The following is a 25,939-nucleotide window of genomic DNA, read 5'->3' as shown; positions in this document are numbered from 1 at the left end:
TATTATATCCACATACAAGTAAAAAATATAGGCTACTGTCACCAAAATGTCTGTAACATCATCATTGTATTTTTATGGCAAAAGCGCAACCATTCAGCTGCCAGATTTTTTTTTTTACCATAAATTCACCCGTAATTATTTAGGAAATACCTGCAAACATAATCTAAGTAACCAAATATAGCCCATCACTGCAATTTGAATCGCCCTCCAGTATTGGCTAACACAGGCTTATTTCGGAGGAGAGCAGATACGCCCAGTACCACAGACCGCCGGGCGTGCCAGGGCTCCCCTGTCCACTGCGCGCTATATCATACTGCGGAGCAACATCCGGAGGACCGGGCATGACGAGAACTACTTCTCTTTACACATCTCCATACGCATTCTGGATGACAGTAAATGCGCAATGATCGAGTCACTGTTTGCCCTTCCGTAAATGAAACTCCTGGTTTAACACGGATTCAGCATCGGTTTAATTATTTATAACTGTTATGTTTGTTTTGGATGGGAACTGTCTCGGTATATTTTCAAGGAACGATATGAATGTGACGTGCAGCGGATTTCTGAAGGAGAAGAGCATCCTCGCCGTCACCGGTGAGCGGGATCGGGCGTGTAACGGAGCATCTTTTCTCTCAGCTGGACTAGTGCTGGGCCGCTCCTGTTGCTGAAGCCTGTGTGTACTTATGATTCTCTTGAGCTTAGAGGAATGAATTGGGCATTTTTATAAGGAAACCCACTGCCAGAGAGACGTTTGATTAACTCAACGCGTCAAAAAAGTAGGTATCATGTCAGTCTGATTCTGTGTGCAACAACACTTTTAGAGGATATCCTAAACACACTATAGCCTGTGTTTTGCATGTGTGATGTCATTGACGGTATGTGATGCATCATGTTATCTAAACACTGTCTCGGTTCACCAAAAAAAAAAAAAAAATAGGCTGAGAACACGTAGCCTATATGTGAAAGACATCTCAGCTTCAGTCTCATAGGCTACATGTCTTTATTTCTTAATATTGTTCCCTCATAATTGCTCATTGTGTGATCCGTCTTATATCAGTGTTGGGAAGTGGAACATCAGTGAGTGAAGGGAGACAGTGAGCTATCTCGGTCAGGGTATATTCTGGCAAACCGTTTGCCAATCGCGTCTAGCAATGGGCAAAGCAAACTGTTGTACACGCCATATACGAACACGTGATGGATAACTCGCCAAGCAAATCATTCGTTTACCTTTTCCCAGCGCGATATTGATGAAGGAATTAAGTATAAGAGAATGAAGCAGCAGGAGGCGTGTCAACAGTTAACAATTTCAAAGTTAAAGTTCCTGCAAATTAGGTTTTAAATAAATGTGTAAGCACTATTAAAATAATAGAATTTAGTTTTAATCCGAATTCAACACTCACTGGCAGATAAACTGCCCTCTACTTTAAAAATGACTTGATTATTCCATAATCTTAAGCATCCAAATCGTCCTTATGTTATGTCTCAATTTAAATAAATAAAATATAAACAAAATAAGTAGCCTACCTGACTGTGCTGGTGGTAAATATTACATAGGCTACAGTGTACATTTTATTTCTTGTAATTTAATTGAAACGTTTTCATATACATACTTATATACAAAACACTTTTTTCTTTATTTAGTTATGGTATCATAACACATAGGAAAACTCCTAATTATTAGTAAATATTTTTTTTAAAGCAATGCAAAAATGTATACATTTAACTATTAATAAATACAAAAAAATCCTGTTGACTTTTTAATTTTATTTTAGTGCATAACTATTTGAAATAACGTAAACATTATTTCAGTTCTATCTATCTATCTATCTATCTATCTATCTATCTATCTATCTATCTATCTATCTATCTATCTATCTATCTATCTATCTATCTATCTATCTATCTATCTATCTATCTATCTATCTATCTATCTATCTATCCCTCCATCCATCATTCCATCACTTCATCCATCACTCTATCACTCCCTCCCTTCCTCCCTCCCTCCATCAATCACTCCATCCATCCATCACTCACATCACACATTTTTTCTTTTGACCATAGATGAAACAAAATCTCATATAATTTAAAGGTGCAGTGTGTAGTATTTATGAGGATCTATTGACAGAAATGCAGTTTAATATACATAAACCAAGTTTTCAATATATAAAGGCAATTGTTTCTATTACAGTTTTTTTTATTCGCTTTGGTACTATTTTCACAAGTAAGGAGTACATTTTCAAAACTCTTAGTACAAAAATCCAAACTGATCACAATTGTAACACAGCTCGTCATTCTTTCACAACCTGATCTCATGCTTTCATTCAGTTGCACATATTTTCAGTCCACATAATCATTGTTTCAATCACAAGATTATTATAATATGTAATGAGAACATTTGGTTTAATCACCGAAACACAACAGTGTGATCTTCTTTCAGTTTAGTACTTTAAACAATCAGTTCATCCAACAGCAAACAATGCAAGATACATGTTTCAAATCACCCTTTTTGCTGAATTATCTACAGTAACACAGGCTATATATGCCTAATTAGAAAATACACTTACATTACCTAACTTATGTAATTGAATCCATAATGTTTGTGATAGTATTCCGTGTGTTATCAAAAGGTGTGATAAAGTTATGACACAGCCATGAGGTTCTGTGCTATAACAGAGTTTGCTGCCAATAAATGTTCTCACTTCTCACTGTACCATATGACTGAATCTACTGTAGTTGAGCTTTATAAGGGTGAGTTACAATAATGTGACAGTCTATACCATGGTAATCTGTTTACAGTATCACATGGCATACTGTAATGTAAAATGCTATATTTGTCTCCCTTCTTCTGATTTCTGATCAGTCTGATGTTTCTCTCCCTTATACAAATTGAAAATCTCTCACACACACAGAGAGAGAGAGAGAGGCAGGCAGTTACTGTAAATGAAACACTTATTTTGTGTAGTGAAAAGGATACTTTGTGGTTTTGTGTATTGTACTAACGCAATTGAAAATATGCTGAAATGTTTGAAAAAAAGTTCACTTTTGTTGACCTGTTGTGATATTAGTACTGAGTTTTGAAAATGTACACCTTGCTTGTGAAAATAGTACCAAAGCGAAAAAAACAAAAAAAAACAAATATATATATAGGCTATATATATATCTACATCACCCTTACAGTGAAGTCGCCATTTTGTGCCGCAATGTTTCTACAGTAGCCCTAAACGGACAAACTTCTCTACAGAGTGCTAGCTACTCTCTGCTGTCTCAGACGACCACATCTTTGTCTTGTGTTGGCCACCGTAAAGAGGGGTGAGCGGAGGGCAGTTGCAATTCACAACCTCACCACTAGATGCTGCTAAAAACACACTGCACCTTTAATGAATGGCTGTGCTCTTTTTAATTTTGTAATTTCATCTGAATATCAGCATTTGTGAGATTTAGTCATTCGAAACAGTTTTGTTCATTTATCAAATTTGTGTCTCTGGAAAATAGCAATTTAAGACATTGTAATATGCTGAATAGGTTTTTGGTAATGAGGGATTTGTGGACACATTAATGTTTTTGGATTTGATTTGTGGAAAATGCCAAGAACTGGCAGAAGACAAAGTGGCATGTTAATACTTGTTTTTATTTTAAAATGTATAATACTTACAGAGTGCATTATAGTGACCACCCCCTTTTTCAGAAATGCTGGTTTCTGGAAGTATTTTTTCCACTCATTTAAAAAAAAGCCATGAACCAAGCTAACAGCTACGATGTGAATCACAATACAAATATAAAAAACATATTTGAAAGACAAAATACATTTATATATTGCAAAATATGCACATACATACAAACATTTACAGTAGTTATTTTGTGAGCGTAGGCAGATCAACTCAATTACGTCATTTGCAGTGCTTTATGGGAGAGGGCAGAGCTAAAGAGCTATTTTGTTACCTTTTTATACTCTGGAACTACTGGAATTTTCTGCTAATTTTACTGTTGTAATGTGAGCGGATGGCTTCCGGAACTCACTCTGTTGTAGTTCATGGGGTTATTTAAATAATTCAATAAGAAAGTTGTACATTACAGATATCTAGCTACATATTCATTAAAACCTCTAGGCTACTTGAGTAAAATCATTCAATTTAAATCGCTGTTGCTGTTATTACATATCTCCAATTAAAGTACACTCTAAAAAAAAAAAGGTTCTATATGGCACCAAAAATAGTTCTTGGCTCGTAATCATAGGGGAACCTTTTTTAGTACTATATAGCACCATTTTTGGTGCTTCAGTGGTTCTTCAGCGGTTCTTCAGTGGTTCTTCAGTGGTTCTTCAGCGGTTCTTCAGTGGTTCTTCAGTGGTTCTTCAGCGGTTCTTCAGAGGTTCTTCACCGGTTCTTTGACTAAGGTGCTATATAGCACCTCTGAAGAACCACTGAAGCACCAAAATTGGTGCTATATAGCACTAAAAAAGGTTCCCTTATGATTACGAGACTTTTTTTTTTTAGAGTGTATGGGTATTTAAAAATGGGCATAAATGGAGTAAACAGAATAGCTCTTCATTGTTATTTATTATTTTAATGAATACTTTCACTTAATACATTGGCTGATGATGCAGCATCACCATCTACATGCTAAACTTAAAACTTACAATTTAAATGTAAATGGGAGGAGGGGATGAGCTCAAGGAATTTGTTGTGGTTTTCAGGAGCTCAGTGTATATGCATACATGAATGACACAATAGAACAGAAAGATTATATATATATATATATATATATATATATATATATATATATATATATATATATATATATATATATATATATATATATATATATATATATATATATATATATATATATATATATATATATATATATATACACACACATACACACACACCTGTATCAGAACGTATGGTCGCCTAAGTTATGTAGCCTACATATTTGCACATAATGTACAGTTTACAGGCTACAGCTGCACACTCTCGTGGCATAAAGGATATACAAGTGCTGAGTTACGAACTTTAACTTTGAAATTGTTAACTGTTGACACGCCTCCTGCTGCTTCATTCTCTTATACTTAATTCCTTCATCAATATCGCGCTGGGAAAAGGTAAACGAATGATTTGCTTGGCGAGTTATCCATCACGTGTTCGTATATGGCGTGTACAACAGTTTGCTTTGCCCATTGCTAGACGCGATTGGCAAACGGTTTGCCAGAATATACCCTGACCTATCTCTGACAGATAGAACATGACCTTTCTCTGCCTAACCAGAAAAGACCTAGAGTCAGGTCATAATCATTCATATGCAGCATGCCTCATATAGCCTACCACTTGGTCAACCTGGTCTATTCTCTGGTTTTGAAGGAGTTTAGGCACTTGGGCACCAGCTGGCTGATCCTGCTTAACACCAGTTTGGTCAGGCTGGGGGACCATTTTAAACCAGTAAAGACCAGAATTCCAGATTAGGCTGGAATATATTAAATTGAAAAAATGTTATATTAAGTTTTTTTTTTTTTTTTTTTTAAGATGAATCACTTCAAGATGAAGAGGATCAAGTGCAGGTCTATCTGTGAGCACAAAGGATTGGGTTAATTTACAGATTTTTGTTCCACTGTTGTTCATCCAGCCTCAGCAGTGATAGAATGATTATGTCAAGTGGTAGTACAGAGGGTACAATACATAGAGCTCTAGAGCAGTCTTAGATCAGTGGTATGTTTTGAAATGTAGTTTTGTTCAATTTTTCAGCCTCTTGTCTTGTGCCTTTAGACATAATGGAAAATAAACTGAGCACTTCTTAATGGAAGCAAGATACCATATTGACAAGCACTTTACACAGTATAATTTGCTAGCTGGCAAGAGTGAAAACATTGGTTCTTTGGAGAGGCAGGGTTTTATCAAGCACAGGAACTGGTTTTAGAGGCTTCTGCAGCCTAAGTGCATTCTATATTGACGTGAAATACAATAACTCATATGGATTCCACATTCTCATTGCTGTCAGTACTGTTTGTACCTCTGTAGCTCAGTTTTACAATGTCAGTGTCATTGAATACGAGTGGTGATTTTTAATTGAATGCTGATATGACTATATTTAAAAGTCTATTATTCTTGCAGAAATGCACTTTTGTGTTCTGTGTAATGCAATTCTTATGTGCCATGGACTAAGGAAGTTATTATTTTTTATCTACACTCTAAAAAATGCTGGGTTAAAAACAACCCAAGTTGGGTTGAAAATGGACTAACCCAGCAATTGGGTTGTTTTAACCCAGCGATTTGGTTGTTTTAGGCAAACATTTAACCCAACCGCTGGGTTAAAACAGCAGCAGCTCCACAAAATGTCCCAGTCAACAGTCATAAGTCCTAAATAAACATACTAAATTATGCTTATTTGAAAATGTTAAAATTAAGAAATTAAGTTTTCTGTGGGTAGTTTCTGTGTAGGGGATAGACTATATGGTTTGTTTAGTATAAAAATCATTATTGAATGTCTATGCAGAGTACCCACGAAGATAGCAAAACCTAACCTGTGTGTGTATGTGTAGAATTTTCATATTCTATGTCATTCAGAAAGTTCGTATGAATCAGCACTATACTGTTGTCAGGCTGTAATCGGATCCTTACTCCTCATAACAGTTCTGGAATTACAATCTCAGCCTTCCACATCCAGCAGGAAAACGTGAGAATCCTACTAAATCTGGAATAATTCTATAAAAAATATATTAGCTTATCTATAAAAAAAGAACAGATTATGCTCAGGAAAGTTCTGCATTGCTATTTAAAGTTACAGAAATACTTATTTGAAATAGAGAGAGACCCATTGGTCAGTTGTATTCATGTCAGCTTGTTCGTTGAAAGCTGCCCACGCAAAACTGGAAAAAGGTTTCCATCAAAGCTTCAGATGCTGGCATCAAATTCCATAGGCTTCAAGGGTAATTACACTACTATCTGAAACCAAGTCTACAAGTGCATAACCCTCACGTCTGAGCAGATGCTTCCTCTGTCACATGCTCAAAATATCTTATGGCCATAGGATAATATAGTTAGCACCCTAATGCCATTCAACTGGCCTAACTGAATAGGCCTACACTTCATTAAAATATATGTTAAAATAATGTGGTTAGCATGTGCAGTGTTTATCCAGAATGATGACCATCATGATTCATTTATGTTTCCTTTTCAAAAGACAGAATTAATTTGTTACTTTTCTGTTCCCTCTGTTCAACCTCACATACTGTTTGTATCACAGACTCTAATGAGTGTGAAATCACACACAACTCATCAAAGACATATTTCCCTCTGCATAAGTGCATGTGTGAAGTGATTGCATTGAGGTAGATTTGATTGCAGAAAGTAGTTTTGTGATTATGTGTTATTACGAGTCTGTACAAATGTTCCATATTTACACATTATAACGATTTTCTCATCATTGCATTCTCCCACATTTCCCAGGCTCTTGGTATGGCTGCGAAGCCCTCAGAGCCGGGGTCAGTTTCCATTCCCATGGAGGAGACTAAGCGTGCGGGAGGAACCCCTCAAGATGCTGCCATGCTGACCCACCTGAAGAAGGTGGAGAACCATATCACAGAGGCACAGAGGTTTTCTCATCTGCCTCGGCGTTCAGCGGTGGACTTGGAGTTTACAGAGATTTCCTACACCATCCGTGAGGGCCCCTGTTGGAGGAGGCGAGGTATTGCTTGAATTTTCAAGATGAAGCTTGTGTGCTGATTACAGTATGATGAAACTTAAACTTGGATGAAAATAACTCAAAATGAGTGATTATAGATTGTTTTTCAGGTAATAGTATTAGTGGGTTACATATTATACCTGTGAGATTGCGTCCGATCAAGACGCTGACAGTTATCTTCCTTTTACTGCCCATGAGTACAAAAGTGATCCTGCGATTTACTGCGCTTATCACTCCCAACCCATGACAAACTTTCCAGATATGATAAGCTACAAACATATGCGCAGATATAATACTAGTAGCCAAGAAACAGGAACTGGAATTATGCAACAAATCAAACATAAAACTGTGCTGACATTAACAACTTATTTGTCATGTTGTCCTGTGCTAAACATTTATTGTGTCTGAACTCAAGATACTGCTAATAAATTAAACTTATTACCTGGCTTTCTGGAATACTCAAATCTGATTGGTTGATCGCTGCCGTCAGATCCCCGTCATCCATGGCAACATCAGCTCATCCTAGTACTGAAACCTACCTTCACACCGCGGATTCAAACTCTTTTTGTTTCATACAAACACAACTTGTGCCATCTTGTGTCTCAGTAATCAACGGTAGTAAAAAATTAAAAGGATTTTATCGTAATATTGTTGCACTGTTTTTTAAATGGTAGCTTTTATCTAATGTACTGGCAAGATTATAAAATTATTAAAATTGTTCATGTCGTCTTATTTATTTACATCTGTGTCATGATGACCCAGTCGGGGATAATTTTGTGATATGAACAGAATAGCTACATAATCCCTTATCATTTCAAACTCACGACACATAAACACACATATACATTGACGTATACTATTAGCCCCTCACACACACACTCCACCCTGTGTCCTGGGCTGTAGAGTGCTGTTCTCAGCAGACTTTAGATATAGTAAATAATTCATTTCCTTAGACGGCACACTGCTCTGTCTGCTGCCTAGCCTAGCTAAACCTACCCAGGATGAGCTCAGCCCACACGTGAATGCTCACACACACTTTACTGATAAGGACAATCTTCGTCTACACCGCCCATTTAAAAAAAAAAAAAATCTGGTTGCAATGATTCATTGTAGATGGTGTTTTTTGCTTTGCAACATAGGCTGGTTTTTGATGGACACATGAGACTGGATATGTTTATCTGACATTCTGTGTAGGTCATGAGATAAGATAAGAGATAAAACAGGCTTAAGAAGGTGTATGGAGAACTTGATTACAGGAGAAATGTTTTGTGCTTAAATGCTCTTAAAAAAAAGAAATTTCTTTTGGGTGTATGTGCTGAACTGGGCTGGATTTTATCTTTAAATCATGTTATATTCACACTGTACTCTCATTTTTTTCGCTATGAAACGTCCTCGAAACACGTTGAGTAGCCTACATTAAGTAGTATATAAAAGTAGATTTTGTTTAATATATTTACCATTTTTGCATAAATATTTAATAAAAATACTTATGCAAAAATGTGCCCATTTTGAGAAAATTAGATGTGCCCAATCATTGCACATCTAAACTAAAGGAATAAGTAGATTATTATATATGCTTTATGTGTGCAGAGTGTCTATTTACATGTGCAAATAGCCCGCATTGTTGGCATAATCTATTTACACCAACTCCACCCACCATTGTTTGATTGAGCCAGACAAAATGACAAATGATATCTCACTGATGACATAATCAGTAGAACGGAGAGTTAGGCAGGTTGCGTTAGCTTTTGACCCTTTTATCGAATTTATTCTCCCTTTTGACATTGCATATCAGCTCAGAGAGGCCTTTGTTTTAAATAAGAAAATATTCTAAAAGTAGTAATAAAGTGCCTATTTAATAGTGGGAATAAAGTGTTTAACGGGGAGGATTAGGAGTAGGTGTAGCGGAGGTAGGCTTAATCTCAAGAAGGCCTACAAGTAATGTCCCAATAAAGCATCACCCATTTATGGATTTTAATAAATATAATCATATATATTGAATATGTTCTTATTACTGCATACTGTATACTGCTATTTTCACTTAGTGTAAACAGCATGTATCGATATTTGAACAGTGCAAAGAAAATACTTTTTGTTGCTATTTACACTGCATATGTACACTTGCCTTTTGCAAAAAGCATCTCTCGCTATATATCGGCAGATCGCTTCACAACATATCTCCTAACTTTGTCTTTGCCTTCTCCTGTCTATCTCCTTCTTTCTCTGCTCCATGTATTTTAGCCAGTATTCCTCATTGAGAGGTTGCAGTGCTGTTTTAATGCTGGTGAATGATGGCTTTTGCACACACAGCAGCTCCTATAGCTTCATGTCCTCCAGCATGCTGAGCTCCACCCACACATACCCGCATACACACGGCACAAACCAAGCACACGCACACACACACGACAGATGTATCATAAGGTCCCCTGCACACATATTCCCTTACTAAATGGAAGACGGTGAATCATAGAGTGGTGATCTCTATGACACTGATAGCATGCAGCTCCTGAGACTCTATACGTACTGTATATGATTAAATGGTGTAGCGCATTATGTTTTTGCTGAATTAGCACCTCATTCATTAGTGTGCCATTCTTTCATTATTACCTCATACCTCATTATACAGTCCCTCTGTTGTTCCATCTGCTGAGAAACAAGCTCTTTCATGTGCAATTTATGTATCAGCAGTTTTAGATGCTGAAAAATATTTTGGTCTTAGCAAATTTGAGAACCTTATCAAACCATTTCAAACTTCAAATCATCTTGGAAATGAGACCTAATTGTTCAACAACTGTATTTACAGTCTATGTGGATTTATAAAACAAATGTTTTTTGTGAAATATTACAATTTAAAAGAACTGGTTTCTATTTTAATATATTTTCAAATTACGGGGCAAGGTTTTCTCCCACCCCTCTGTATAAAATATAATTAAATATTGAAATGACAAATCTGAATTATTACTCCAGTTTCATGATCCTTCAGAAATCAAAAACTAATACAGTATGTTGATTTGGTGCTTAAGAAACATTTATTATTATTATCAATGTTGAAAACAGTTGTGCTGCTTAATATTTTTGAGGAAAGTGTGGCCAATTTTTATTCAGGATTCATTGATGAATTTATTTGAAGCAGACATTTCTGTAACAATGTAAACGTCTTTACTGTCATTTTTTGCCACTTTAGTTTTTGAAAAATAAAATAACTACCTTTAGCAAACACACCATGCTGTTCATTTAGCTTTTTTGCTGATAAACAGCATGGTCCACCAACCAGAAAGTATAAAACTGCACCAACTGCCCGCATTGAAATTTATATGCATTAAAATTCAGTTCAAACTGGTACATTTAAGCAAATGTATTTGCTTGCATGATTTACAGTACATGTTGATCCAGGTTTACCTTGTTGTTTTTCTCACCCTTTCATTGCTGTGCAGTCAATGTAACATGTAAGCATGTGGAAGATTTTGTTGTGAAGGACATATTGTTCCTCTATAAGTACTGCCTTGAGCCTTGAATGATAATGTATGTGAGTAAAGGCAGAGCGGATAGATTAATAGTTATGTAGACTGATAGTTTCGTTTCTGATTGATGAATAGAAGCTATGTGGCCTTCCCACCATTTAACCCTCCTCTTAGATGTCATACTGCCTCTTCCCTCTCCTAGCCTCTCATCTTTATTGATCGATCTCTGTTGTTTTTGCTTTTCTGTATTACCCCTGGCCCCTCTCCCCACTTTGTCCTTCCCTCTGGACTCCTGTTCATCTGTCTTATTTTATCTTCTTTATCTTCCAGCAATTTCTTATCCCTTGTTCTGTTCCTCCTCTCTCACTGTTTTTAGAACGTGTTGAGTCATAAACATGCTGAATTTTGGATGGTCGCCTTGATCAGATTCTGAAGCTGTGGGAACTAGCATACATGGCTGCCACAGATGTTATACAATACCAGTGCATATGCAAATAAGCCCAGTGGTAAAGTTAGAGTTATGGGTAATGCACAGGGCTGCAAACAACTGTGACTAATATGCTAATATGTTTGCATCTCCAGGGGTCTGTCTCTGTGCTTAAATAGCACCTAAATTACCCAAATACATTCTTGTATTGCACCAGATATTTCTTTCAATTTGAATTCAACATATCCTTTTTCCACCTTTAAACGGTTTGCTGGCTTGTTCTAATGCGGAACATGAGATTTTGTGCTCTTGCTCGACGGTGTTAATCTTAAAGGGCACCTGTTGTGCTTTTTTTGATTTGACCTTTCCTTCAGTTTGTAATATAGCCGTTTGTGCAAACGATCTGCAAAGGTACAAAGCACAAAGTCCATGGCAAAGGGAGTTAATTTCTCCAACAGAAAAATATTTGCCTGAAATGCCTCATTTCTAGTCCTGCCATTATTTCTGTAAATCACAGCTGGTATTAAGATGTATTTTTGTCGATCTAATTACAAGTAGTCGAGGGAGACACATTCCCGTTTATACCTGGTGTTTTAATCCATCTCTTTTGTCCACTTTCAATCACTTCTGTCCTGATTTCTTTGAGGGGAAGGTCTATGGGCGGGTAAATGTACAGTTTTTTTTCAGATCTTTCGATCAACGTGAAATGAGACGAAGGAAAAACATACGCTTTCGTTTCTGCTCTGACAGCACGCCAAACGCAGTGAGTGTGTGTTAGAAATCAGTAATGGTGAGAGAATATTGTGCCAGATGTTTTTCGTCTTCAAACCAAACTGTCATGGTGATACAGTTTTTTGTTAGGGGCAAAATACATTGTATGGACTTTACTGACACCATTGTTAACATAGCTATAATATCATTTACAGCCACTCTCAAAGCCTCCGGAGCTGAAACTTGACTATGTTAAACGGTGTTACATTTCCGACACACGCTATAAGCGTTTCACAGACTGGACTTTTTGAAAAGGTGGGCTTTAAAGAGACAGGAATTAAAACAGAGCGTTTCAGGCTGATGGTGAAAAGAGGTGCTACAGCTATGTACAGTAAGAGAAAAATAATGTAGTTTTTGAACTTGAAATCATGTAAACGTATTCTAGCATACCTCAAAATTACAATTGTAAACTTGTAAATTAGCACAATATGGCACTAAAACAATATTAGCACAAAAAATGTCTTCTCTGACATATTAGAGAACTGTAAATTTCCTGTCAATGCACAGCTCATTCGGTGTTTCAACTTTTAGCACTCATAGCCGGAAGTTGTACAGCAATGTTACAGCTTTTCTTTCACAAAATCGTGTTTGCCTATATGAGCAAATTATTAATATTTAAAAGTACACATTTTTAAACACTGGCCGATATGACAGTTGTCTCAGACACTTAACAGTTAGACATAATTAATTTATTCAGTGAGTGAAAGTGTCTGATAATAAGGGTTCCTAAGACACAGTGATTATTATTTGGTTGGTCATGTGATCTCAATGCATGTGGCAGACCCCACAAAGGCAACTTACGCAACCCTGCACAATTACAAGATATGATTTATCATATTATAATTTGTTTCCACATTTAAGGTATTCATGCCCATGTTGTACTAATTCGTTCCATTATTTTCATGAAATCGATTGAACTATTTAACTAGATTAAAACAATTGAAAGAAATTATAAAACATGGCAAAGATGATGAAACATGCCAACAAATTGCTCCATGTGTGTGTGTATATATATATATTTCGATATATTTAGTACATTTAGATATTTCGGTAAAAATATTTTGATTGTGAATATAAATACAGACTTTAATCTTAATTTCCTTTTAGGAACCCTCCCAACAATCTGTAGGTCTGTACGTTTCTAACACAAGACTATATCGCTTGCAGATTGAAGGATGCTTTCTTCCTTATCAGCACACAACCACAAACTGCATGGATGCATCTATTGATTAAACGTGTTTAAGCTTTCCAAGAGCGCTCTCAGGCTGATCCCAGTTCAGCCCGTACTATGGTGCAGAGTGAGACCTATGAAAGTGATCTCACGCAGTGCTGTTGGTTTTTAACTCGTGCTGTAGATGGAGAAAAGGATGAATGCATGAGCAGATTAATGCTCAGGTTACACATCGTCAGCGTGTAGAAAAATATTAAGATGAATTATTAGTTACAACAGGATGCAGGGCATATCATTTGTGGAGGAGTTGTTAGCATTTAATACTCATGCACGCCACAGATCATTGGTATGCAGAGAAGCATACAGGAAATTATAGGTCGATGTGAGGGTGTTGCCCCTGTAGCTCTCTTTGTCTTTCTTCATTCTGTCACTTATCATACATCAATCTCCATGATGCATATGGAGAGAAGGAGAGAGAAATGCTGGAAATGAAAGAGAGCAATCAGAGCACTTCACTAATTACTTAAGGATCTGACTGAAATATAGAGATAAAGTGGAAAGACAACACATATTACATAAAACCAGGGATCTTCAGTAAGGCATCTGTGGTCCTGAGGGGGTCTGGATACTACTGTAACAGGTCCTGTTTAATTTCTAACTTTTTTTGTCGGGGGAAAATACATTAAAGGGGTCATGACATGGATTTTTAAAAATTATTTTAATATGTTTCTTGAGGTTCACTTATGATGTAAGCTATGAAACTTTCATCTTATATCTCAAAAGATCAAGGCAGATTTGATTTCTCATTTCATGGCCCCTATAAACATAAATACAATATTTAGTTGAATTAAACTAAAGCTGGAGAAGTTCAAGTTTGGCTAAATGTTTTATTCCTTCCTACATCAAAGTGCAGTAATAACATTTAAATATAATGTACAAGTATCAGAGACTCAACATCATTTATGAATATTTTAATGGATTTTTGTAATATTTTGAACATAAAAAATATTGCAAAGCTGAATTTATAAAGGGATTTTCATTACATTACATTTATAAAGTGATAGGCAGTGATCAATTCTTTTTCAGGATTCTTTGATGAATAGAAAGTTCAAAATAAAAGTTTTTTTTGTAACAATGTAAAAGTCTTTACTGACGCTTTTGATCAATTTAATGCATCCTTGGTGAATAAAAGTATGAATTTATTTATTTATTTATTTTTATCTTGACCCCAAACCTTTGAATATAAAATGCATTTTTCTTAAGAGTGCCAGGCTTACAAGTCAACATTGCATGCTATGTAATTTTCCTGAAAAAGGTGACTGACATAAACAAGAAGCTAACAATGAGTGGCAGTAGCAGTACAAGTTTCTGTCTCCCTCTTGAGGAAGAGATAAGAGTCACTGGTATGACTCAGTCAACTAACATGGGGGTCTAGTTTTTGTGGAAGAATTTAAATCCATCAAACTAAAGGCATTTTCAACTGTTTATCTTGTTCATTCTTTTGTTGCCCTTATTAATAAACAGTTTTAGTGTAAATGTAAAATTTTTAATTATTTTCATGATGTTTAATAGTCCGTGGTGTATCTGGTTAATAATATAAGTGATTCCATTAATAATAATTATATCATGTCACATAATATATTTTAAACTTCATTGCTTTTTCAGCATAATTGGATGATGGTACATCGTAACTGTATTCTGCCATTTGTAGTTTAAATAATTTTATTGGACATTATTTGATTACTTTTCTAAACTGCATAATTAAAGTACTTTGAGTACAAAGTACTTCATTGAAATTCACAGTTTAAGATTTTGTATACAGTATATTAATATAATGCAATGTTTAATCAAGCCTATTTTTTTTTGATGCCAGCTAAATCTGTCATGCATTTAATTTGGCAAGCTGGTAACTCTCATAAAACAGAATAAACATAATGTACCCAAAATGCTGTGTGCAGGATTCAAGGCCCTTCTGAAGTGTTTGTCCGGAAAGTTCTGCAGTCGAGAGCTTATCGGAATCATGGGACCCTCAGGGGCCGGCAAGTCTACTCTCATGAACATTCTTGCCGGCTACAGGTGAGCGCGCATTTATGCACTGAGAAAGAATATTCCATAATTAATTTCCTGTTTATCACTTCCCAGCCTTTCTTTTCATAGACTCATTAAGATGTCATGTGTCCCTCTCTTTCTGCAGAGAGACAGGCATGAAAGGTCAGATCCTGGTAAACGGGCGACCCCGTGACCTCCGCACCTTTAGAAAAATGTCATGTTACATCATGCAAGATGACATGCTACTGCCAAACCTAACAACACGAGAGGCGATGATGGTGAGATCCTTTCTACGTCTGTGAGAACAAGAAGTTTTCTGTCATATGTCAATGATCAATGGTTTTGTACATAAACACATTCAATTATTTATATAGTTTATATGATAATGATAGTTGATTATACATTAGCCCTGTTTTAATGTAATCTTTCTTTGTTTGGTTTAGGTTTCAGCTAACCTTAAACTTAATGAAAATATGGATGTGAAAAAAGAACTGGTAAGATTTTGCGGCACCACTATAGATAATGTGTTATGTTAGAAAAATGATAAAAACTATGAAGCTGAATGGTGACATTGTGTTTGTGTTTTTGTTAGTTAAGTAATGAAATAATGTGTGACAGGTGAATGAGATTCTCACAGCATTAGGACTGCTGGAGTGCGCCCAAACTCGCACCATCTCTCTGTCGGGTGGCCAGTGTAAACGATTGGCTATTGCTCTGGAGCTGGTCAACAACCCTCCTGTCATGTTTTTTGATGAGCCCACCAGGTACCTAGAGCTGTAGTTTTACACACATCCTTATTCTTAACCATAATCCTTTCAAAATTCAATGTTTGCATTAATATTGCTCCTTTATGAAACCTTTCAGTTTAATATCCCCAAACTTACATGTGTTTGTTTCTGTATGTTAGTGGTCTAGACAGCGCGTCCTGTTTCCAGGTGGTGTCCTTGATGAAATCTTTGGCTTTGGGGGGAAGAACCATCATCTGCACCATCCACCAGCCCAGTGCAAAACTATTTGAAATGTTTGACAAGGTCATTGCTATATTCTAAATTTATATCGTACTGTAAAATGTGTTTCTGGGTTGAAGGACCAGCAGTGTGTGAGGATGTTAACGTGTTCATGTTCTTTAATACTCTGTATGTTCTTCTTTGTAGCTCTATATCCTGAGTCAAGGTCAGTGTATATATAAGGGGACAGTACCGTACCTTATCCCCTACCTGAAAAACCTTGGACTCCACTGCCCCACATACCACAATCCTGCAGACTTTAGTAGGTCTACTGTGTGTGTTTGTGTGTGTGTGTGTGTGTGTGTGTGTGTGTGTGTGTGTGTGTGTGTGTGTGTGTGTGTGTGTGTGTGTGTGTGTGTGTGTGTGTGTGTGTGTGTGTGTGTGTGTGTGTGTGTGTGTGTGTGTGTGTGTGTGTGTGTGTGTGTGCGTGCATGCGTTCGTCAGAGATAGAAATAGATCATTGTGTGTTTTCTCTGAAACGTATACAACACTGATGTAACAATGTACGATTTTCTATATCAGAGTTTTCAGCCTCATTTGTTTGCCGTAGTTTGTCAAAGGTATTATGGATGAACAAATTAATGTTTATAAATTGATATGTATTAAATCATATTAAAAGGCTTTTTTTTTTTAAAGGAATAGTTCTCACCCAAAAATGAAAATGCTGTCATCACTTACTCACCCTTAAAGGTGCCCTGCCACACGTATTTCATTACTTTTGTGGTAATGTCTGAAGTTCTACCATGGACTCTGTAACATTTTTTGTGGAAAAAAATGCCTTGGTTATCTTGTTTCAAGCCATTCTAGCGTGGTATAGAAAGCTTGCAGGAAGACTCGATTTGCGCCAGTTCTCATTTATATTCAACGAGCTAAGCTGCTTGACTCTGATTGGCTAACAGCTAGCCAATGACAGCCTGGCTATCAGCATCCTATACCCAGCGCAACAAGTTGAGGAATTTTGTTTACTAACGTCTGGAATTGCTGCAGATTCAAAGACAAATATAACCTTAGATAGACATTCAAAGACAAATTGTAATTTTGGCATTACAGAAGCAAAGATGGTTTGAGCCTGGTAGTTTTGCCATTTGAAATGATAATTAGACCATGTTCTTATAGTTTATTACATGGCTTTTCAGAGTGATGCAGAAAGTTCCATTCACATGAATGGGCCTTCCCAACGTTCGCAAGAAGTCCATTCGCTTATTGCAATGGAATTTCATTGAAAGTGAAAGTCAGCTAGTAAGACGTGCCACGCAACACCTGAAACTGTCAAGTTCTATCTGTATAGCAAACTACTTATTTTGCCAGCGTAAGCCACGAAATGGTAGCAAAATCATTTTTACAGTTTCTTTTCTCGTTTTGGCAAGTAGCCGTATAATAAGTGGGAAAATGTATTGTCATCAGGTTATTATCGGAAAATAAGTACGTAAATCTTGCCCGTTGTCGTTCAGCCATCCTTGCTGTATAGACTTGGTCGGCATTACTGGGAACGCCCACAAAAACATCATATCTGTTTATGCCGTGGGGGAAAACAGCCATTCGAATTAATTCGTATAGATCTTGTTAGACGCTTTATCTTTACTCTTTGTAATGATTACGATTTATTTTTGCTTGGTGCAATGCCGAAAAGTTGCCATGTGACGTTCTGCACCTCTAGTAAGTAAAAAAAAAAAACCCTGATCTGAAGTTTTATACTACCAAATAAACAGACGGAGCCGTTCGTCAATTCCGAAAGCCTGCGCAATCCGCTTGTTGATGACGTTCATGGCGTAAGGAACGCCATTTCTGGGTCCAAGCCTCAACTCGTTTCACTTGAGAATGCCATCGACGACCGTTTATGAGTGCTATTTATTCATATTAAACATCAAACATTTTAAAAAGTTAAACATTTTAAATACTTACAGTCTACACAAAAGTCTCTGTGCTCACAGCGTCACCGACATTAATATTTTAACAAGTTATAAAAGATGTCTGGCCATCTGGAATTTTGGTATGGAGATAAAGGTTATGATTATAATTTTTTTTGTAGTATTATACCAGATTGTGTGTGTATATTAGCACCGTTTGTTGTTTTTCTTGTGGTATGAGATAGAGTGTTGGGACCTGGAAGCGCTGCCGCGTGACGTCAGACTTAACAAACCAATACGTCCATTACAAGTAAACATTTGCAGTACATGATGCTGGTATTATTGTAAAGATTAAAAAAAGAGATTTCATTCATTGCAATTTTTCTATATATCTTGCTCTGTCGAGCGGCAGAAGTGATTCTACACAGGCTATACTGGGTTAACGCCATGTTTTTCCATTGTGGGGGAATGGACTGTTTTCCCCCACGCCGACTCCGCCCCCACGCCACGCCCCCAGCTATGACACGACACCGACCAAGTTCATACGAAAACTCTGAGCTAAATGTGGGCACGGTCTTAACTGGGCGAGCTCATGAATAGTAATGAGCTCAGGCAACACCATGTCAGACTGACCAGCTTTTGTAATCAGCCTGATTTCTCCGCTTATTTCTTTTCAGTGGCTAGAGCTGACAGAGGAGGTAGCAGCTCATTTTCACATTCACGTCATTACACAAACACATATGGACCTAACATATTTTAAAAATACAAGTAAAAATACAAGGTTTTGTGTGGCAGGGCAGGCACCTTTAAGTTGTTCTAAATCTGTATGAGTTTCTTTCTTCTGTTGAACACAAAAGAAGATATTTTAAAGAATGTTGGTAATCAAACAGTTGACAGTAGCCATTGACTTTCATAGTAGGAAAAAAATTGTATCTTATTTTGTGTTCAACAAAATATAAACCATACAGGTTTGGAACAACATTGGTGACAACATTTTTGGGTGAACTATGCCTTTAAAAATGTAACACCTAAAGAAATGTGTAATATTTTGGCCAATATGTTTAGGACAAAGAATCCTGGGGGGAAAATGTATCGTCACAGTTTTCATAGAAATATTAAGCAGCAAAACTGATTTGATTTTAACATTGATAGTGATAATAAATGTTTCTTGTGCAGAAAATCATCATTAGAATGATTTCTGAAGGATCATGGCACTGAAGACTGGAGTAATGATGCTGAAAAATTTTAAACAGTAAAAAGCATACTACCCCCTGTTTTTTTATGATAGCGTATCTCCTAATTTACTTTTATTTGTTATTATTAGTTTTATTTATTTATTTGTAATATTAGTTGTATATTGTATCCAGTGTTATTGAGTTGTTGAAGGCATCATGTCAGTGTATTCAAAGAGGTAATCAGTCTTTTCAGCTCCTCTTGTCTGTCAGTCAGTCACTCAGCATGTGTATGAATTCTGCTGTCTTTCTGCTGGCAGTAATCGAGGTCGCCTCAGGGGAGTACGGTGATCTGAACCCCGTGCTCTTTGAGGCTGTTCAGGGAGGCCTGTGTTCAGATGAGAGCAAGAAGAACTCCATTGACAAGAATGACCCCACCACATCCTGCCCCTCCCAGTGTTATAATGTGAGTAATGAACACACTCTCGCACGCAAAAGTCTTCTTAACAGACCCACTTACCTCTTGTTTTGTTGTGTATTCGTACAGGATTCAGGCTACATTGAGAAACACACTTTTGCCACCAGTACCTTCACTCAGTTCTGCATTCTCTTCAAGAGAACCTTTATCACAATATGCAGGGACACGGTAAGAAAAATCCTCGCTTGTTATTGTCTAATATATTAAATGTTAAAGAAATAGAAAAACAAGACCAACATCTGTGTGTATGTTTAGGTATTAACCCACCTGAGGGTGATGTCACACCTGTTTATTGGCGTGCTGATTGGTCTGCTGTACCTGAACATTGGGAATGATGCCAGCAAAGTGTTCAACAACACTGGGTTCCTGTTCTTCTCCATGCTGTTTCTCATGTTTGCTGCACTCATGCCCACCGTCCTTACATGTAAGGAAATCTGTGTGTTTGGTTGTGTGTGCTTAATTCTTTAAGAGCATGGAAAACAGATTTGATCTGAGAGTTATGGTCCTTACAGAATCAGTGGATCGAATTGAATTAAGCGCTGATGCAATGATGCATTTTCCTTGCAGTTCCACTGGAGATGTCAGTGTTCTTAAGGGAGCATCTTAATTACTGGTACAGTCTAAAGGCGTATTACCTGGCTAAGACCATGGCTGACATTCCATTTCAGGTACTTCTGTTTCTACATCTCTCATGTGATAATGTTAAATCAAAGCATGTAGCCACTATTATAACTGTTTGCTAGAGCTTGAGAAATTGGCATTTGAGGGGACAGACATTTCTAAAAGTTGGGGGACGTCATTCAATGCCCCAATTTTCAAATCGTTCCTGTGTCTCAGGTCAATTTTACAAGTGCTCTTCTCTCTCTTCCAGGTCATTTGTCCGATAATGTACTGCAGTATTGTGTACTGGATGACAAAGCAGCCTCCAGAGGCAGCAAGGTATCTGCTCTTTATGGCTCTGTCCACCTCCACTGCCTTAGTGGCTCAGTCTCTGGGGCTTCTCATTGGAGCGGCATCCACCTCACTACAGGTATGAGGACTGAATAGTGGTGAAAAAAGTATGGGGTCAGTAAGGTTTTTTTTTTTTAAAGGAAATTAATACTTTTATTCAGAAAAGACGCATAAACGTGAATAACGTGGTTTTAAATGGTGTAAGAAAAAAGTATGAAGACTTACATGAAGCACCTTGGGTTTCGTCTGCGTCAAAATTAACCCTGAACATTTTAAACTCAAACCTTTTATCTTGTTACAGTTTACCACCTCAAATGTAAATTAAGTTGCTATTGTTGTAAGAGCTGTGATATCCCGTTGTGAGACAAATATCTGAGACAAATATATCAAGGTTTCCACAAAAATATTAATCATCACAACTGTTTTCAAATTTTATAATAATAAGAAATGTTTCTTGAGCACCCAATCGGCATATTAGACTGATTTCTGAAGTGACACTGAAGACTGGAGTAATGGCTGCTGGAAATTCAGCTTTGACATCACAGGAATAAATTACATTTGAAAAATGTATTGAAATAGAAAATGTCTTTTAAATTGTAAGAATATTTCACAACGTCTCTGCTTTTGTTTTAATTTCAATCAAATAAATGCTGCCTTTGTGAGCATAAGGCTTTTTTTGTTCAATAACATTAAAAGATGTACTGACCCCAGATTTTGAACTGTACTGTACATCAGTGTATGTAAAACGTACTGCATATACTTTTGCTATGAGATTTTAATACATTTAAATATCATGTCAGAGTCATTACATGGCAGTTACTGCACATGCACATATCAATAAAAATGTGTTGTTTCATCTGTTGTAGCCTATGTAATTTATACAAAATAAACAACAGAGGAGTTTTCAAACATAAAAGAATTGATCTGATTAATGATTATTTTCTGATAATTCCCAACAGTCCTTAGAGCACTCAATAATACTGTAATAATTAAATAAATCTGATAGACAATATTGCATTTAACATTGAATTAATATTTTAACTAAAAAATACATTCAGTGCTCGGATCCCTGGCTTTAACATTGACTACTCTTTATATTTTCCTCTTTCGCATCTTCAGGTTGCAACATTCATAGGTCCAGTCTCTGCCATCCCAGTCCTTCTGTTCTCTGGCTTCTTTGTCAATTTTGACACCATCCCCAAATACCTTCAATGGAGCTCCTATGTGTCATACGTCAGGTCAGTCAAGAAACATAACCATAACAATCCTAAACAGACATTCATCCCCTAATCACAAAAATGTCTCACCCACACACTGATCTCTTCCTCTGCAGGTATGGCTTTGAGGGCGTTATCCTCTCCATCTATGGCATGAACCGCTCAGAGCTGGAGTGTCCCGGCGTGGTGTGTAAGTTCCAGAAACCAGAAGAGGTGCTGCAGCTGCTGGATGTGGAGGATGCTAAGCTTTACGTGGACTTCATTGTGCTGGGTGTCTTTTTCGTAGTTCTGAGACTTGCCACATACCTTGTTTTGCGGTATAAAGTCAAGTCAGAGCGTTAGGGCCAAAGCTCCTCTTCAGACTTATGTTTTATTTAAAATACACATAAACTCATACATGCACATAACAATCTTTTTTGCAATGGACGCAGAAACCAATGCACATTGATTCCGGGGCCATTTTTTTTGGCAGTGCAAGATTTATCCTCAGTTTTTGTTACTTGAAAAATATTTTTAATTCTCTAAGCATAGAATAGTAAATGAATAGAGGTGGGGTTTTTTTACTTTAATTTTAATTTTTGAATGTATTCCATGCAGTTTAACTGTGTAAATTTACCCAATACTGAACATTGAAGCATGAGTCTGTTGACAGGACTGGATGTATTTACAATGACAATCTCATGACAGCTCCCAATAGCATGTGGATTGGCCAACAGCCAACATGTGAACAAGTCTCTTTATACCAGATTGAAGGATCATCATATTATCTCACTGTTAAGGCATTTCATTCAGACCAAGCTGAAGAATGTTGTCAATGTGTGTTTTGGAAGAGAGTGCGCTGCATGCTTGGGGCACTTTAGGACATGCAAGCAGCAGGTGTTCGGGATATCACAGACTATAAGAATCGTCCAACCAGCGTATCTTCAATTCCATTTTTGTCTTCCCACAATACACTGAGCTTGAGGTGAAAAATATACTCTGCAGCCTGCTGAAGACTTTCATGATCTCCCAAGGCAGTTCTGGGCAAAGCCATGTCAACCTAAATATATCCGTCTGAGCAATGTTGAAGCAAGTGCCCTTGATGTGAACTGCCTACCATTTTTTTCGGACGGGGATCTGAAATCTTGTTTGATAAACATTTTGGCATTTTGTCAGTATCCATCTGTCTTGTTACCTTGAAATCTCTGACAACTGCCTCTTTGGTATCCTGAGAGAGAAACGAACAATAGTGTGTGGGCTTTTGCTCTCTCGTTTTCATCAGGAGGGATCAAACCTTGAACTTGTACCCTACAGTGACCAAAAAGATAATAAAAAAAACTCAATGTGAATTGGGGCTAATCATAAAGCACCACTGAATTGATTGCATTTAGCCAGAAACGACACATATCAAATGTCAGAAAAACATGTGCAATCCTAATGTCTGATATTGAACATCTTATGCGAATATCCATTACTGTTCAAGTTGGACCCTATGGCCTGTTTCTTTATGCTTCTTTTGCGACTGTTCTCTGGACACTTAATCTGCACTGTTGAGGACATCAGGACCTTTGCAGTGAGTTGCAAGTGACACGATCATATACCTGGATAGACACGCTGGATGAACGCATCCAGCATCTTCAATGTGCTTTTCTGGATGGATAAATCTATGCCTCTTGTTTGCACCTGTATGTACACTTTCTCTTCCCTGCTTCTCCCCCCAGAAACCAGGATATTCAATATCGCAATGCAAACTTCTTCACAACTGACTCGATGAAAGTCCTGCTATGTGTTATGTCTCCTTATATAATGAAGACTACTAATAATCTGAGTATATACACAAAGAAAAGTATATGTGTTATGCTTTAAGCAAGACTGTAAATACATGTATGCACTTTTGTTGATGTTGTTTTATTGGAACTTTTTTGGACATTCGTTTGTAATTAATTTTATTTTTATATCCGTAAATATGACATGCAATTCTGGAAAAGGGAGTGTTGTGACGGGAAACTGCATGATGAATTTGGAATCAAAACACAAGGTGCTGTGACTGAAGAATTTATGTTGCACATGTGTTGTAATCCAGAAAATACTCCCGAAATAATGGAATAATCTGCAATTATTATTGCCATTGGCAAATTGCCATGTGAGTTGTAAAAATGTGATATACAGGTTTTGAGACGGGAAGGTGGCCCTCAGAAAAGTCAGTAGCATTTAGCTCTAACATATAGTACTGTAAGGTACGATTGCTCTTTTTCTAGAACAATCTGTCCGCTGAAACATTGCACACAGCTTTAAAGATGACCTTTTGGTCATTCTGCAATTGAAGAATTGCTGCTCTAAAATCAGTTTTGCTTTTTTGCCATAATATACCCAGGGAAAACTAGGTCAGCTCTTGGTCGTGGATGCTTTCGGTGCATAGGCTCCATTTTCAGAAGAGCTGTTCAGAGCAAGGGATCAATGAAACTATTAGCTGCTCGACCGTCAACAATCCAGAATTGCTTGACTCTAACCAATCAGCAGTCGCTTAGACAAAGTGTTATATGTTCTATTTCCTTTAGAGTCATTGGAGAGGTTTAGAAGGAAATGTTCACCATCAAGAATCTGTCTTCTAATGGTACACAGGCATCTAGTGTAGAGAGTTGGGTAATACCTGTTTCTAATAGCAATAGTATTGTTCTGTGCCTAGTGAGTGATATTTCCTATCTAATCCTTGAATATTCAACATATTTTCACTGCTCGTCTGTCAATTCTCTATTGTGTGCAAATCATTTTGCGTGTCTGTGTCATTAGTAGGCCTGTGTCAATATGTTTTTCTGTATGTGGATGTTGAGAAACACCCGGATGAGATCAATTCACTCACTCATAATTAATTACGGTAATTTCTCTTTAAGCAAAATCACGTTCGTTGTTACGCAGCATGCATGCCTTAACAAATAAAAAGCCTTTGAAAGTTCCCTCTCAGATTAGAAAATTAAAAAAAGATAAGCAGGTAAAGTGCAAATCGATTTTCGAAATATTGAAAAAGACTTCTGTTGATTCAGTTTTATGTATGAAAATATTCTGCGAGGTTTTGGCTTGCACAGCAGATGTGCAGAGAACAAGAGTTACTGCAGTTGTTAGCTTCCCTGCTGCATAATTATTATGTTTGCCTCATCAGAAATGCAAGTTATGTGTGCTAAACCATGTTCAAATGATTATAATAAATGCATTTATATATTACCTACACTTCATGATTACTGGCTCTATTTTCAAAGTCACATATTTAGAAATTTAGTATACAATTTTTTCCTTAAAATAAATTTTTTGTTTAATTATTATTTTGATGGGATGGATTGCTTAAAGTCACCATGAAATCAAAATGGATAATGCTTATTTTTTATGGAATATTGCAGTATTTATTATAAATGATTTATCCATGCACATCATTATTTTTTTTTAATTCATGTGCTCTCATAATCTTTAATCAAAATAACTTCCCCTCCCTCTTGCAGTGACATCTCTTCTCTTAATGGCGCCATCCAATCAATTCCCAATGGATAAAATTAAGTCCCGCCCTACATTTTTTCTTGTTCGAGAAGGATATTTCACACGGATACACATCACAATAGAGAAGAAAAGACTCTTGCAACTTCTGTTTCATGCCAACTTTAAATATTGTACTTCATTTACTATCCAGAGTGTACATTACACTTTTTTTCTGTTGTGTATTGTTATGAACCAAAACCTGTATAGATAAAT

General features: G+C 36.8%; 1 protein-coding gene across 2 annotated transcripts; it reads left to right on the top strand.

Moving 5' to 3' along the window:
* Positions 1-298: 298 nt before the first annotated feature.
* abcg4a (ATP-binding cassette, sub-family G (WHITE), member 4a) lies at positions 299-25,426 on the top strand. 2 transcript variants are annotated; one of them, XM_079814733.1, is made up of 15 exons: positions 299-773; positions 7,437-7,674; positions 15,460-15,577; positions 15,696-15,828; positions 15,994-16,044; positions 16,169-16,314; positions 16,458-16,581; positions 16,705-16,819; positions 19,897-20,042; positions 20,124-20,222; positions 20,310-20,478; positions 20,622-20,722; positions 20,926-21,084; positions 22,125-22,243; positions 22,339-25,426. In XM_079814733.1, exons 2-15 carry the CDS (start codon positions 7,446-7,448, stop codon positions 22,562-22,564), a joined length of 1,935 nt encoding a protein of 644 aa, XP_079670859.1. In that variant the 5' UTR covers positions 299-773; positions 7,437-7,445; the 3' UTR covers positions 22,565-25,426. The 2 variants fall into 2 exon arrangements, with proteins under 2 accessions (XP_079670859.1, XP_079670858.1); XM_079814732.1 differs by lacking the exon at positions 299-773 and having other exon boundaries at positions 7,443-7,674; positions 19,897-20,222.
* The last annotated feature ends 513 nt before the right edge of the window (positions 25,427-25,939 follow it).

Source organism: Gobio gobio (genome assembly GCF_949357685.1).
Source record: "Gobio gobio genome assembly, chromosome: 4".
NCBI lineage: Eukaryota > Metazoa > Chordata > Actinopteri > Cypriniformes > Gobionidae > Gobio > Gobio gobio.
Note: the sequence above shows the minus strand (reverse complement) of the source record. Positions and strands in the feature narration are given on the sequence as shown.